The 14,752-nt window shown below is 40.1% G+C and overlaps 2 protein-coding genes across 2 annotated transcripts in view; one reads left to right on the top strand and one right to left on the bottom strand.

The window, feature by feature from the left end:
• Il13ra1 (interleukin 13 receptor subunit alpha 1) overlaps positions 1-14,752 on the bottom strand; it is a 61,491-nt gene that overhangs the window by 8,500 nt on the left and 38,239 nt on the right. Inside the window, exons 9-10 of the mRNA XM_028773161.1 lie at positions 11,998-12,094; positions 7,429-7,513 (exon numbers count right to left, since the gene is read on the bottom strand). Of these exons, the coding sequence (XP_028628994.1) occupies positions 7,429-7,513; positions 11,998-12,094 (182 nt within the window). The remainder of the gene's footprint in view (positions 1-7,428; positions 7,514-11,997; positions 12,095-14,752) is intronic.
• On the top strand, positions 10,743-11,668 carry LOC114625803 (myosin regulatory light chain RLC-A). Its single transcript, XM_028773162.1, has one exon. The coding sequence runs from the start codon at positions 10,832-10,834 to the stop codon at positions 11,348-11,350; it is 519 nt and encodes a 172-aa protein (XP_028628995.1). The 5' UTR covers positions 10,743-10,831; the 3' UTR covers positions 11,351-11,668.

Here is a 14,752-nt window from a genome sequence, read left to right as displayed (position 1 = left end):
CTCTCTCTCTCTCTCTCTCTCTCTCTCTCTCTCTCCCCTCTGTCTCTCTCCTCTCTCCTCTCTCCTTAGCACCATAGCCTTTCTCTAGGAACTGCATGAAATATGCTCACATAAGGGAGAAAGAAGGAACAACAGAAGCTCTCACCTAGGATTCAATTTTATGAATCTTATGTCAGCCTAATTTTAAAATCCATAAAATTACCAATACACAATTCAATCCTTAATCTGTCATTTAAGATAAAAGAAATGGCTCATCAACAATAGAATGGGGACAGAGGAAAACATCACAGGTTTTTAGACTGTAAAGCAATACAGTCAAGAGTATTATAGAATATCCAGTATCAATTGAACATTATTTTCAAGTTTGATTACAGTATTTCTCAGTGTCTAGTGGAGTACAGTAAGCTTTGTACAGCTAAGCATCATGTAAAAAACAGTGGTCTTTTGGACACAGAAGAATCTATTTCATACCTCAGTTCTCTTCTGAGCAACAGTAAAAAACCAAAAGGCTGAACAGAACAAACTGGAGATTCCCACATCTAAGAGAACTGTTGAATGCAGAATGAAAGAGACTAATTTGAAATTTTGTTGTGTTATTAACCGAACTCCTCATTTTAGAGGCAAATAAAGAAAAAAATTAAACATGCATTCTGCCCTTTTAGCAGAAATTGAATTTCAGAACAGCCAAACAGCCTAGCTGACAACCAAAAAGCAATGCTTCACAGGAAACTACACTTTCAGGACACCTAAAACCGAGGAAAGCAGTGGGAGCCACTGGTGTCATAAACATCAGCTGAAGGTTTGACAGGGTGCCAGCATAATACCCAACAAAGTATCTCCAAGTGCCATGGGTCAGGGGTCAGGAAAGAATGCAGGTAACAGGAGAGAATATGCTGGTATCATCTTAAAAACAGTCTTAGCCCCACTAATGCTGGGAGAATTGGATGGCATCTACCTCTAGACAACTGAGACACCTGGAAAAAATTTGAGCAGGGTTGATATTAGGAACTCATAATCTTTAAAGCACTGTGATGCTGTCATGGCTACAGAGGAAAGCATCCTTTGGCTTTTTTTGTTTGGTTGGTTGGTTGGCTGGTTGGTTTTTGTTTTCAAAGATATATACTGAAGTAAAAAAAATTTAAATATTTGGAAGTTTAAAAGCTTGTGTTTGACTGAGCATGTAAAAGTGGCACAGCACAGTTGCCTGCCAAGAAACGTGGGAAGAAGAGTGTGCTTTTCTTTTTTAACGGATGCAAGAAACACAGCTATAGAAGGGTAGCAATTCCTTCTGCAATCCCCTCCCCCACCCTGAATGTGGCTAGCAGCCCAGTCACATGGAAAAGGCAAACAGCAAAGCAACCGGAAGAATCACTGTTGGCCAAACTGTTACTACAGTGATGAACACAACAGCATGAAAACACTAGAAACCTTAAGGAAAACTGTGCTGACCATTGATTTGTGCTCACATCTAAATACATTTTCAAAGCAGTATTACCAATGCCATTGGTATGGAAGCAATGGGTATTTAAAAATCATGGCTTCTTTCCTCGGGTTAAAAGATGACATCTTTGGGTTACTTGATTCTAGTCCAGGTTTTATAGCCACTTTTCTACCTTTAGAGACTTCTTGGTGGCCCCCAAAGTCTCCATCTCTAATGATGATGTTAGAAGAAAATCTAAGATTTTGCAAGCGTGTAATTAAACATGTGTCTCACCAGACAGGATCTAAGGTCATATATATTCTGTGACTAAATGATTCTAAAAGGAAAAAGCTGCTTTTTTTATAGCATGTACATCACTTGTTAGGACTACTTCTGTGTAAAGGAAGCAAGCAGATTATGGAGTCTGTAAGATGGGCTCAGGGGATGATAGCTCTTGTCTGTTGCTCAAGCCTAGAAACCTGACTTCAACCCCCAGGACCCACATAATGCTGAACTGAGAGAAGTGACTCCTCAAAGTTGTCTGACATCATCCCCCAACACAGAGAGAATGCATTTTGGTTTTCTTGTTGTTGTTGGTTTTTTTTTTTTTTTAGAAAAGCAAATTACTCATTTGCTTAAAAGCAGACAGAAAATTATTCCCTTACCCTTTCCCATGTGTGGCATTATTTTATTATACTTTTAGTTCGAATGAACTGATTTTGTTTAATGGTCTGTAGGCACTATGAGCGAAAATAACTCATGCTTTCAATGGTTCATCTTTTCAGTATACGCAGCTAACGAAATTACAGAATTATCTGACTCATCGGGACAAAAACAACATATTATCCTCTAGACAGCAAATTGAAAAATCTCCTGCAATTTTCCCATCTCTGAGAAATATAATTGATCTGATTTTGCCATCTGCGTTGCCATTATTCACTCTACCACTCAGAACTGGAAACTTACAGTTATTTTCTTTTCTCCTCACCTTTCATCACTCACACAGAGTCACCAAGTCAAGGTACATTCCTTTAATAATGGATCTTATTAGCAGTCTCCTCTGCTGCCGTGCACGTCTGTCTCTATTATCACCCAGACCTGGATGACTACAATAGTCTTCCTCCTTGCTAATGATGTGTACGTGGTTTCTTTCATTGTAAAGGTAATATGTGCTGATTATAGGTAATTTGGAAATTTCAGGGAGATAGAGAGGACCAGCTATCTACAATTCCTCTGACCCAGTTCTTTTTACTCATTGTTCTATATATACTTAATACAGTTTTATAAAACTTGGGATTATGATTTACTACATATTTATAATTTGTTTTGTACTCTTAAAAGTGTTTTTTTTGGGGGGGGGTGAGATACAATTCTTTGAAACTAACTTTTTCAAAACAAAATCAATTTGAGATGTAATTATCTATCCAAGCGCTGTGGATAGAAAGTCTGGCTACAGCTGTCTTATTTTATAAGTAAACTGTCCTTCCAGCTGAAAGCTGTTAAGTTTTCACTCTCCTTAGACATGATACATACCCCTTTGTTCACTTTACATGTCTTAGCAAACTTTTCTGACACTTAGCCACTTAGGAGATTCAAATATTTCATCTGCTTGTGGGAAATTCTGTTATTTCATTGATTTTAGTTCTTATCTGTTATTTTTAATAAGTCATTATTTATATGTTAACTTCACTTGATTTATCTACCAATTCTCATACTATTTTCCTCAGAGTATATTTTTATTCTGGAAAATAAAATCAATTCTTAATTGATGGTAGCTCATTGGCTACTAGATTTTCTTTCTTTCTTTTTTTTTTTTTCTTTTTGTGTTTTCGAGACAGGGTTTCTCTGTGTAGCCCTGGCTGTCCTGGAACTCACGCTGTAGACCAGGCTGGTCTCAAACTCAGAAATCCGCCTGCCTCTGCCTCCCAAGTGCTGGGATTAAAGGCGTGCGCCACCACCGCCCGGCCTAGATTTTCATATTAGAACAAAATGGTGGAGGAATCATTCTTGTGCCATGGTTCAGTTATTCCCAGATTATATATTTCCAATAGTATAATTTACATGAGCAAAGGTGCTTATTATATTTTACCCAGTTGTTGTCAAGAAAGAACATACATGTTAAACATCCCTGATCCAAAACAACCCAAATTCTGAAATGTGCCAAAGTCTGAAACTTCAAAAGTTCTGGATTTTGGTTGGGTGTGGTGTTAAATGCCACTTGGTAGTCAGGGCAGCTAGATCTCTGTGACTTCAAGGCCAGCCTGATCTAGCTAGTGAGTTCCAGGCTTATCAGGGCTACATAGTGATACTCTATCTTTAAAACTAAAGAAGTTTTGAAGTTTGGATTTCTGATTTTCAGATCTAGTCTGATCAGTCTATGTATTATTCCAAAATCTAAAAAAAAAAAAAATTCTGTTCTCAAGCATTTCAGACAAGGAACACTCAATCTGTATGTAGGGCCACCAGTATTGTACAACAAGTATCCTTTTCTTATTTACTTGTTAAGAACTAAACTAGATATTACTTTTTTAAAAATGCATTAGTCTGGGAGTTTATACATTGTCCTATTTACTTTTCTAATGTTGCAAAGAGACACCATGACCAAGACACCTTATAGAAGGATATATTTAGTGGAGTCGTACAGTTTTGGACAGTTAGAGTCATTGATTATCATGTGTGAGAGCACAGCATCAAACACGGAGGCAGGCACGACACTGCAGCAATAGATGAGAGCTCATATCTCATTCACAAGCATAAGGCATAGAGTTAACTGGTCCTCGAATGGGCTTCAGAAACCTCAATGGCTAATTTTTTCCAACAAGACCACACCTCATAATCCTTCCCAAACAGTTCCACCATCTGAGGACTGAGAATTCAAATGTATAAGCCTATAGGGATCATTTTTATTTAAATCACCACATAACTTATCAATGCTTTGGTTGGCATATGATGTGAATTTGGTGTTTGCCCACAGACACTGAACATTTTGGATTGTGGTATTTTAGCTAGTCTCCACCCTGCTGAGAAGAAAAGCAAACTCAAATATTGTACCATGGCCTGGCATTGAGGCCAATGTGTTTCAGCATAGCAGTACTGGAGATGACAGAGTGGGGGTGAATAGGAGAGTGCATGCCCTGCTACTACTCCAAATGGAAAGATTTTAAGGAAGTCACTCTGGCCAAACAAAAACATCTACTGTTGCAAACCAGGCTTCCTTCCAGTTTGATGCCATGCATGTACCTCCTTTCTCTAATCCATCCTAATAGCAGGAGAATGTTATTCCTCATATCTGGTACATTCTCCCTGCATACCATTCACAATATGATCCCAAGTCTTCTTATTGTAACTTCTCTATCCTAACCATCTACTGTTAATTCAGTATCATAGAAGACAATGAGGTACTTGAGGACAAGCATTCTATCATACAGGAAGTAATGAAGCACAGGAACAAAGGCAAGGGAGTTCTAGAATCTCAACCCTCAACTAGTTGTGTTACTATGGCCAAGTTTCTAGATCTTACTGAGTTTCTATTTCCTCATCTGGAAAACGATACTAATAGCACTATCTTAATTGTTTTCTTGCTGCTATGACAAAATACTTGTGTCAAAGGCAACTTAAAGCATAAAGGCTTTATTTTAGCACACACCTCATGGTATAGTCCATCATAACAGAGAAATCAAGGTAACAGGAGCTTGAAGCAGCTGATCATCTCACATCCGCAAAAGAAGGAAACAGAGATGAATGCCTAGTAATGCTCAGCTTGTTTTCTGTACCTTCTATAGTCCAGGATCCACTGCCCAGGAAATAGCCTCAACCACAACTAAAATGGGCCTTCTTGCATCAGTTAATATAACTGAGATAATCCCCCACAAGCACATCCAAGGGCCTGTCTCCCAGGTGATTCTAGATTCCATCAGGTCAAGAGCACTAACCACCACAAGCACCTGTACTATAGGGTTGTTATGAGGACTCAGTAAGGTATATAAGCCAAGCACTCACTACCCTCCCCAGTATATAGTAGATGTTCAATAACTGCTTCCAGCATCTCTTAAGAGTAGCTGTTGAAATAAAGAACACTATGGTACATAGGTAGTGTTACCAGGACACAAATCACCTATGGCCTCTTGTTAAATATGCAGGTTTGTAGGATTCACTCCGTGACTTGACAGCATTTTTGGAGACAGTGCCCAGGAACCTAAACTTCTTGCAAGAATTCCAATTGACTATGACTCAACTAGAGTTGAAGGACCACTACTTGCCATACTAAGTTTACCTATGTTATAGTCTTTCTTACAGACTGCTTGACCTACCTGCCCAGTAGTACCCTGGCCTGGGCATTACCACTCTCTACAAAAGTGATCTGGTTTTAAAAATTAAAGTACTCTGCAAGAACTCTTTTCTGCTAGCCTGTAAGTCTCCTCATTCCTTGTCCCTAGCTGAATAGCATCACTGCCAAATATGAGTCACTCACTAGTATGAGAGTCAACAATAAATGCATATTATTGCCAAAAGCACTACTCATTGGTAACATGCATTAAGCATGTCTAAAGTGTGAGGCATGCTAACTAGTTTTTAATGTTATTATGCTCTGTATCTTAATCCACAAGACAACATCATGAGACAGGTGCTACTCCTCCTACCATTCTATAAATGGGAAAACCGAGTTACAGAAAGGCTAAGCAAGTGACCTAAGGTCAAAAAGGCAGTAAGTAATACAGTAGATATCTGAATCCAGACATTGTGACTCCAGAACACAGGCTATTATCTAGTACACTACGGCACTTCTCTAAATGAAGTGCCCTATGCTTCTTATTACTAATTTAAGCTATCTACAGTGCTATTAATATTTATTTCATATATGTTCTTCATTATCTCATTAGAGTGAATGCATTTATCACAGAAACCTCAAACTATCATGCTCCCGTGCCTTTAGTCTCTAGTCATAGGATCTAGAATGAGAGTCTGCAGGAAACCAACAGTTGGGGTGGGTCTGTTCTCTCTGTATGTGCTTAGAGTCCAGCTTTCTAATGCAATTGTATGAACAAAGTTTCTTCACTGTTAATCCTATCTACATTTACCTCTTCTAATTTTAAAAAGTATCTAGAAGTTGAAGGCCTATCTCTTAGGTTAGCTTCCCAAAGGAGGCTCTTCCTCCTGTGTATTTAGATAAAATATCTCATTCCTTAAAAAGAGAATAGAGTCCAGTGACCTGAGACAGACAGGGTGTTCCGAGAATTTCTTAGTTGGTATGCTTGGCCAGATATCCAACATTTTAAAATCAACTCTTTCATCTTTTAAATCAAGTATAGCCTAAAATAACAAATTTGGCCTGAGGAGGTGACTCATTAGATTTGACCATTTTCTGTGTAAACATGGGGATCTGGGTTTGAAATATCAGCATCCATTTTAAAAACTGTGCATGGCTGCTGGTGCATGTAATCCCAATGCTGTGGAGGGCAAGGACATAGGGATCACTTGCTGCCCATTAGCCTCACAACAGGTTGAGTGAGGATCATTTTGGCAAAGGAATAAGGCACAGAGTATCCTCACAACACCCTCTTCTGACTTCAATGTGTATAATCGCCCCCCAACATATGACATACACACAATATCGAATTTGAAGAATTCTGATTCATGCTGAAATATGATAAACCTTGAAGACAGGATGCTAAATAAAACAAGTCTAACTCAAAAAGGCAAATATTGTGTGAGATTCCATATAAACGATATAACCTAGAATAACCAAACATACAGAATAGTGACTGCCAGGGGGAAGGGATGAGAGAACAGGAAGTTTGAGTTTGGTGAGGTACAATTTCCCTTAAGGATGATGAACAAATTCTAGAAGCAGATACTGATAGTGGTTGTAAAACATGGAAAATGCGTTGAAGGCTACTGAACTATCTACTTAAAATGATTGGAATAGTCAATTTCATGTTATGTATACTTGACCATTAGTTTTCAAAATCTCATATCCTATTTTTATCCCCCATGGAGGCAGTGCTTACCAGGGTATCGTCATTCTGGTCTCCAAACATTTCTTTAAAAATCTTGCCAGGATCAGGAATTGGAGGAAATATAATGATCTTAAGCCTTAAAAAAAAACAGAGATACTTTTTTAGATCTAACCTTTTAGCGCATTGGAGCCTCTCACATAAATACAGCTATATTAAAAATAGGCATACAAAATTCACAGTGCACACTGGGGGGAAGGGTTGGAGGGTTACATGACTTTGATCCTAGCACTCAGAGAGACAGGCAGATCCCTGTGAGTTTGGGGCTAGCCTTGTCTACAGAGTAAGTTCCAGGACAGCCAGGACTGTTACACAGAGAAACCTTGTCTCAGAAAATAATGTCACAACACACAAGTCACTTTTAGTAAGTTACCTTTTGTAATGAGGAAATTGTAAAATATATATTTAAATGGCGATGGGAAATCAGTGTCATAAGAGCACCAAGTCTGGATGGAAATGAGGCACCAACTTAAACAAATTACATATAGCACTTAAAAACTAATGGAGGCCAGGCATGGTGATAAACATCCCAGCACTCAGGAGGCAGAGGTAGGTGGATAGATGTAAATTCAAGGCTAGACAGGTCTATGTAGTGAACTCCAGACCAACCATGTCTACATAGTGAGACCCTGTCTCTAAAATAAAATAAAGTAAAATAAAATAAAAATAATGGTGATAATTGTAGCAAACAAGAAGTTTGCTTTTTATAATTTAGAGAATAAAAAATATATATAGCTGAGTCTAGAGGCACAGATTCTAACCTTGGCTGCTTAGGAGCTTGAGGCAAGAGGGTTTCAAGTTCAAAGTCTAAGTAACTTAGATCCTGTCTTTAAAAAATAAGAAATAGGTCAGGGATATGGCTTTGTGGTTAGAGTGCTATAGCATGTGCAAGGGCTTAGACTCAATGCTCAGCACTGCCAAAAACAAAATCTCTTGAGTTTTTTTTTTGGAGGGGGGTATTTATTTGTTTTGTGTTTAAACAGCATCTCATGTGGCTTAAAATATCCACAAACTTGATATGCAGCTAGGGCTGACCCTGAACTATTTTGCCTCTTCCTACCAAGTACTAGGCTTACAGACATGTACTACTTCACACAGCCAGAATCTGTTAATTTTTTTTCCTTTATTACTTCTCTCCCATGTTTTCTTTAACCCTAGTGATGCACATGCCCCTTCCTCTCCAGATCTCAATCTTCTTCTCCAGCTCTCAACCTTTTCTGTGGGCTTGCTTCACCTCTCAGGGTGTCTCCAGGTGTACCCCACCATTCAGTCCTTTGCCCTCTTGTATTTCCATCTAAGTGTTTGCTTTAGTCATTGTAATGCCCAAAGTCAAGACTCTGCATGTTATCTCTCCCTTAGAGATCTTCCTTAAATTCCAGGTCCACTTATACAGTTGTCTACTGTATGCATCTACTTGTATAATTACTAGGTATCTATAACAATGAGTTAACAACTGAAATCCTCCCCTTTCTCTCAAAGGTAGCTCTGCTTGCAGTTCCTTCCATCTCAGAAAATGTCATTGACTTTCAGCTGTTCAAAACCAAAAACTGAGATCATCCATTCCCCTCATACTTCCATCAGCAAGTCTTGTTAATTTGGGCTTTCAAAATATATTCCACATTTATCTAACCATTTCTTCCTTTGTTCATGACTAACCTTCTAGTACATATTGCTTTAAATGGGTCTTGTGTTGAATGGTTTTAATCCCAGCATTCAGGAGGCAAAGGCAAATGGATCTCTGTGAGTTTGAGGCCGGCCTAATCTACATAAAGAATCCCAGGCCACCCAAGGCAATATAGTGAGACCCTGTCTCAAAACAAAAGAAAACAACCAAAATACAAACAGACTGCTTTCATCCTTCCTGCCAAACATTAATGCCCTCTAACTAACACACTTGCTTCCATTCTTGTGCAAACCAAGTCTTTAATAGTGACATGATCCTATACATAACAGTACACTAGATCACACAAATCCTCTACTTTGTGTGACTATTCCAAGGTCTCCTATCATGTCTAGGATAAAAATGTCAGTTCTTTGTCATGTCCTACCTAGTGCTATCTGCCAGCTTCTTCAGCCTTAAGTCTGGCCACTCTCCTTTACCCTGTCTCTTCCAGCCACATATGATAAGCTCATGTCAGCAACTGAGCCTTCTTCCTTGGTCTGGACAAATATCTGAATAACTTGTGCCTTTATTTTGTGAATCCCTCTTCAAATAATCAGGTTCGTGGAAAGAACTTCCCTGGCCACCATAAGTGAAATGAATCATTGCCCAACTCTACTTCTTGCCAACGTGACTTCCTGTTATGTATGTGTTCTATCCCTTCTAAACATACAGATGAGGACTGTGTTCCACTCACTGTCATAAGACTGGCACTTTGAACAGTAGCTAGCGTATAAATAGACATATAACATATAATGTTGAGATAATGCTGAAACATTGGTTCTGGATCCAGATCAATTGTTTCTTTCTAATCTTTAATGTTTACTGCAAGAGCAATCACCATCTCTATACTGGTAAAGAAAAATAAAACATCTTTTCTCTTTTTTTGACACACAGCCTCACAGAGCTGAAGGAGGCCTTTAGTTTAGTGTGTAGCTGAGAATAGTTAAACTCTTGCTTCTCGTTGCCCCCACCTCCCAGTTGTTCAGATCACAGGTGTAATCTGGTAGAATTCTCTTGCCTGTGGCATAGAGTAGCAGCCTGCTTTGCATTAACTCTAAAGTCATTTCAATAGCAATAGATTTCATTTCTTCTTTTCTTTTTCTTTGTTGGTGCTGGATATTGAACCAGAGACTCAAACATGTATCCTACCACTGAGCTTCACTCCCAGACCCAACTTATTATTTTTTAGTTATGCTTAAAGTTTGAGGGGCAGGGCACACATGTGAGTGAACATATAATTGTGTACATAAGAGAGGTCAGACAGCAATGTTGTGGAAATGGTTATTTCCTAAAACATTCACATGGGTTCCAGGGATGAAACTTACAGAATAATCTCAGAATAATCACCAAGATTATTCTGTAAGTGCCTTTACCAATTGAGATGTCTTGCTAAGTGCCTAAAGCCCGTATTTCTAAAAGCTCATTCCAGGGGCTGGTGAGGTGGCTCAGCGATTAAAAGCACTGTCTGCTCTTCCAGAGGTCCTGAGTTTAATTCCCAGCAACTACATGGTGGCTCACAACCATCTGTAACAGGATCTGATTCTCTCTTCTGGTGTGCCTGAAGATAGCTACAGTGTACTCATATACATAAAATAAACAATTCTTAAAAAAAATAAAAACTCATTGCAAGAGTTACTAACTGGGCTGGATAGTTAGAAAGTCTGTGAGGGCGGCGGCAGAGCTTCTCGGAGACACTCTCGGTTCTCGCGGCTGAGCAGGGATTTAACCGCCACCATGTCGAGCAAAAGGGCAAAGACTAAGACCACCAAGAAGCGCCCTCAGCGCGCAACTTCCAATGTGTTCGCCATGTTTGACCAATCCCAGATCCAAGAGTTCAAAGAGGCCTTCAACATGATCGACCAGAACCGGGATGGCTTCATTGACAAGGAGGACCTGCACGACATGCTGGCTTCAATGGGAAAAAATCCGACTGATGAATACCTGGACGCCATGATGAACGAGGCCCCAGGCCCCATCAATTTCACCATGTTCCTCACTATGTTTGGAGAGAAGCTGAACGGCACCGACCCCGAGGACGTCATCAGAAACGCCTTTGCTTGCTTCGATGAGGAAGCGATCGGCACCATCCAGGAGGATTACCTGAGGGAGCTGCTGACCACCATGGGCGACCGCTTCACAGATGAGGAAGTGGATGAGCTGTACAGGGAGGCCCCCATTGACAAGAAGGGGAATTTCAACTACATTGAGTTCACACGCATCCTCAAGCACGGGGCAAAAGACAAAGATGACTGAAGAGCTGCGGCTTCCAGCTAATGTTCCCTGTTGCCATTGGGGTATTTCTGAGATTTTTCTCCTGGAGCCCATTGCATGCCCTCGCTTTACTGCTTTTTGCCTTTCTTGTTTTGTATTTATTCTCAGCCACTTTGGGCCACGTGTACCTTTATAATCAGACTGGAAATGGGACTTTCTGTCATTACAGGATGAGAAGGTCAGGCAGTCTCATCCTGTGTAATAACAACTGCAGCCCACAGAGTCCGTATATTTTTTCAGAGAAAGTTATCCACTCAATTTTTTCTGAATGAAAATTAAACTTTCTGATAAAATAAAAAAAAAAGAGTTACTAACTAACTGCTGATAAGTGATGTACTGAAAAGAATCAATGAACACAACATACTGTCTATTTTTAGCAATGTTAAGTATTTACACAAGGAGCCATGCCTGCACAGTGCTGTGGGAAACTCACTTGATGCTTTCTTTACTGCAAAGGGAGCACACCAATGCTTTGCCTGTCAATTTCAGCAAAAGTCATATATGATGATAATTGTGCAAAAAACTGTGAGGCAAACACAATAGGAATGAAGAATAATAGGCATGAAGAGTAACAGGAATAGCACCAAGGCTAGCAGGAACTGTGAAGTCTGCCTGGACGGGTGACTTACCTTTTCAGGTAAAAAAGGAGGATTATGATTGCCACTGCCACGAAGACTGGAATGATGAGTAACATGGTGGTGTAGAAGGTGGAGTTCTGCTCCTTACCTACAGAATAGGAAGCAAGCATGGAGAGGTGAGAACTAAAAACACTTGTGTGTGTGTGTGTGTGTGTGTGTGAGATAAATCAAGCAACAGTTCTACTTATGAGTGAGATCACAGATATTTCTTTCCTATGCCTCAAACCATTTTTCCCCAAACTCTTCAGTTATCCTATAATAGTTGGAAAAATTGTCCTGTCCTGGTGCCTGAGATTTCTAGATGAGTGAACACCTTAAGAATTGTTTGCAACCAGGGCATCTTAATTTGTTTTAGACTGTATTAAATAAAAGATTTTATATCTATTCACAGTGGCAATCCTTTCTTACTCTTTACTTAAAGATGTATTATTGTACTCTCTTACTGCCCACTATTGCTTACTTAAGTAAATCCTAACAAGTACCATCATTATGATTCCTAAAGAGTGCCTCCCCAGTGGATCTGGTACCATATCAAGTACTCTGATATGCTTATCTCTGAGCTATTCTATCTGTTATACAATATTATCTCAGCTATATTCGGGAGATAAGGCTTGGACAGGCCTAAAATATAGACCTAATTTGTCTAATTACAAATTTCAGCTTTCTACAGCTAACACATGGAAGGCTAGTTTATCCATTTCTACGTTCATATTTCCCACAAGGGCACATAGGCATCTTGAAAGCATCATCAGGGCCTAATGTCCTTGTTTTAGGGAGCTTCTAAAATGACCCCAAATGATTCCTGATCATACTCCTATATAATTTCCCTTCTTGACATGGGTTACACTAATTGACTTACTTCTAAATAACAGAAATAGAACCAGTGATGGTCTTTTATTTCCAAGATAGATGACGATGGACTATGGTTTTCACAAGGCTGTTCTCTTACATACGTTTTCGCTAGGATTTCTCGATCGAGGAAGCAGACACCTACCATCTCCTAGTTTCTCCAGGTAAGGAGAATAACATGGTTTAGGTAGATGCCTCCCAAGATTACATCAGGGGTGTAAGTGTTACTGCAATCTCATCTAAGCCAAAGGCTTGATGGAGGCTAGACAACCCACTAGAGAGTCTACTTCTAGGTGTACCAAAGGAGAAAAAGAAGAGATTACATGATTTCTCAAGAGTGCCTCCCCAATATATCTGGAACCATATCAAGTACTCTGACAGATTTCTATGTCAGAAAGGAGCCCTATCGAGCGGCCCAAGTGGACAAGGAAGTAAAAATATATATTTGTATTAGTTTCCTACTGCAGCAGATTATAGATACTTGAAAAAATGTTTTCTCTCACAGTCCTGGAGGTGAGAAGTTCAAACTCAAGACACTGCCAAGGAAGGCCATGCTCCCTCTGAAGGGTCTAGAAAATAATCTCTCACCTTTTCCCAGCTTTTGGAGGCTCCTACAATCTTTGGGATTTCTTGGCTGTGACTACCTTACTCCAGGATCTTCATCTGACCTTCCCCCTAGTGTTTCTCTATGTAATCTCTTCCTTTTCCCCTTCAGTACACCTACAAGTGGGCTGTCTAGCCTCCATCAAGCCTTTGGCTTAGATGAGATTGCAGTAACACTTACACCCCTGATGCAACCTTGGAAGCATCTACCTAAACCGTGTTATTCTCCTTACCTGGAGAGACTAGGAGATGGTTGATGTCTGCTATTGTAAGCTGTTAAACTTTGGTTCACTTGTTTGTTTTTCTTTATTTTTTTTTCATGAGACAGTGTCTCACACAGTAGCCCAGACTGATCCACCATGCAGCCATGACTGGTCTCAAAACTAATGCCAATTATCCTGTCTCAATCTCCTGAGTATTGGAATTACAGGTATTAGCCACCATTCCTAGATAATATGTTGGTGTGCTTTGCTATGCAACAACAGATAAATAATGCAACCATGCCTGACACAAAGATTATTTGTCTCTTGATGAATACGGAATTATATTACTCAAAAGAACACACATGGTATTCACTCACTGATTATTGGATATTAGCCTAGAACCTTGAAATGCCCAAGATGCAACTCACAGGCCACATGAAGCTCATGAAGAAGGAAGACCAAGTGGGGGTGCTTCAGTCCTTCTTAGAAGGAGCAACAAAATACTCAAGGGAGCAAATATGGAGACAAAGTGAGGGACAGAAACTGAAGGAGGGGCCGTCTCAAGACCCACCTGAGTATCTATCCCATGTACAGTCACCAAAGGTAGATGCTGATGTGGAAGTCAAGAAGTGCATGCTGATAAGAGCCTGATATGGATGTCTCCTCAGAGGTCTTCAAGAGTCTGACATACTCAGAGGCAGATGCTCACAACTAGCCATTGAACTGATCATGAGGTTCTCAATGGAGGAGTTAGAGTGAGGACTGAAGGAGCTGAAAGGGTTTGTGGTCCCATGAGGAGAGCAACAATACCAACCAACCAGAGCTCCCAGGGTCTAAACCACCAGCCTGGGAACACTTAGGGAGGGATCCAGGGCTTCAGCTGAATATGTAAGAGTGGAGGGCCCTGCTGGGCATAGGTGGAAAAAGAGATCCTTGACCTCATGAAGGCTGGATGCCCCAGGGGGTGGGAATTTGAGGGTGGGGAGGTGGGAGTGGGGGGGTAGGTAGGGGTTACATCCGCAGAGAAGAAGGAGGAGGGGTGAGGGGATGGGGGTTCCTGGGTGGGTGGGGGATGGGGTAAGGGGACAACA

This window comes from Grammomys surdaster, unplaced genomic scaffold (assembly GCF_004785775.1).
Source record: "Grammomys surdaster isolate TR1022 unplaced genomic scaffold, NIH_TR_1.0 222, whole genome shotgun sequence".
In the NCBI taxonomy this organism is placed as follows: domain Eukaryota; kingdom Metazoa; phylum Chordata; class Mammalia; order Rodentia; family Muridae; genus Grammomys; species Grammomys surdaster.
Note: the sequence above shows the minus strand (reverse complement) of the source record. Positions and strands in the feature narration are given on the sequence as shown.

Excerpts from the sequence above, each read along its gene's own strand:
- LOC114625803 (XM_028773162.1), top strand. The coding sequence starts at position 10,832 with ATGTCGAGCAAAAGGGCAAAGACTAAGACCACCAAGAAGCGCCCTCAG.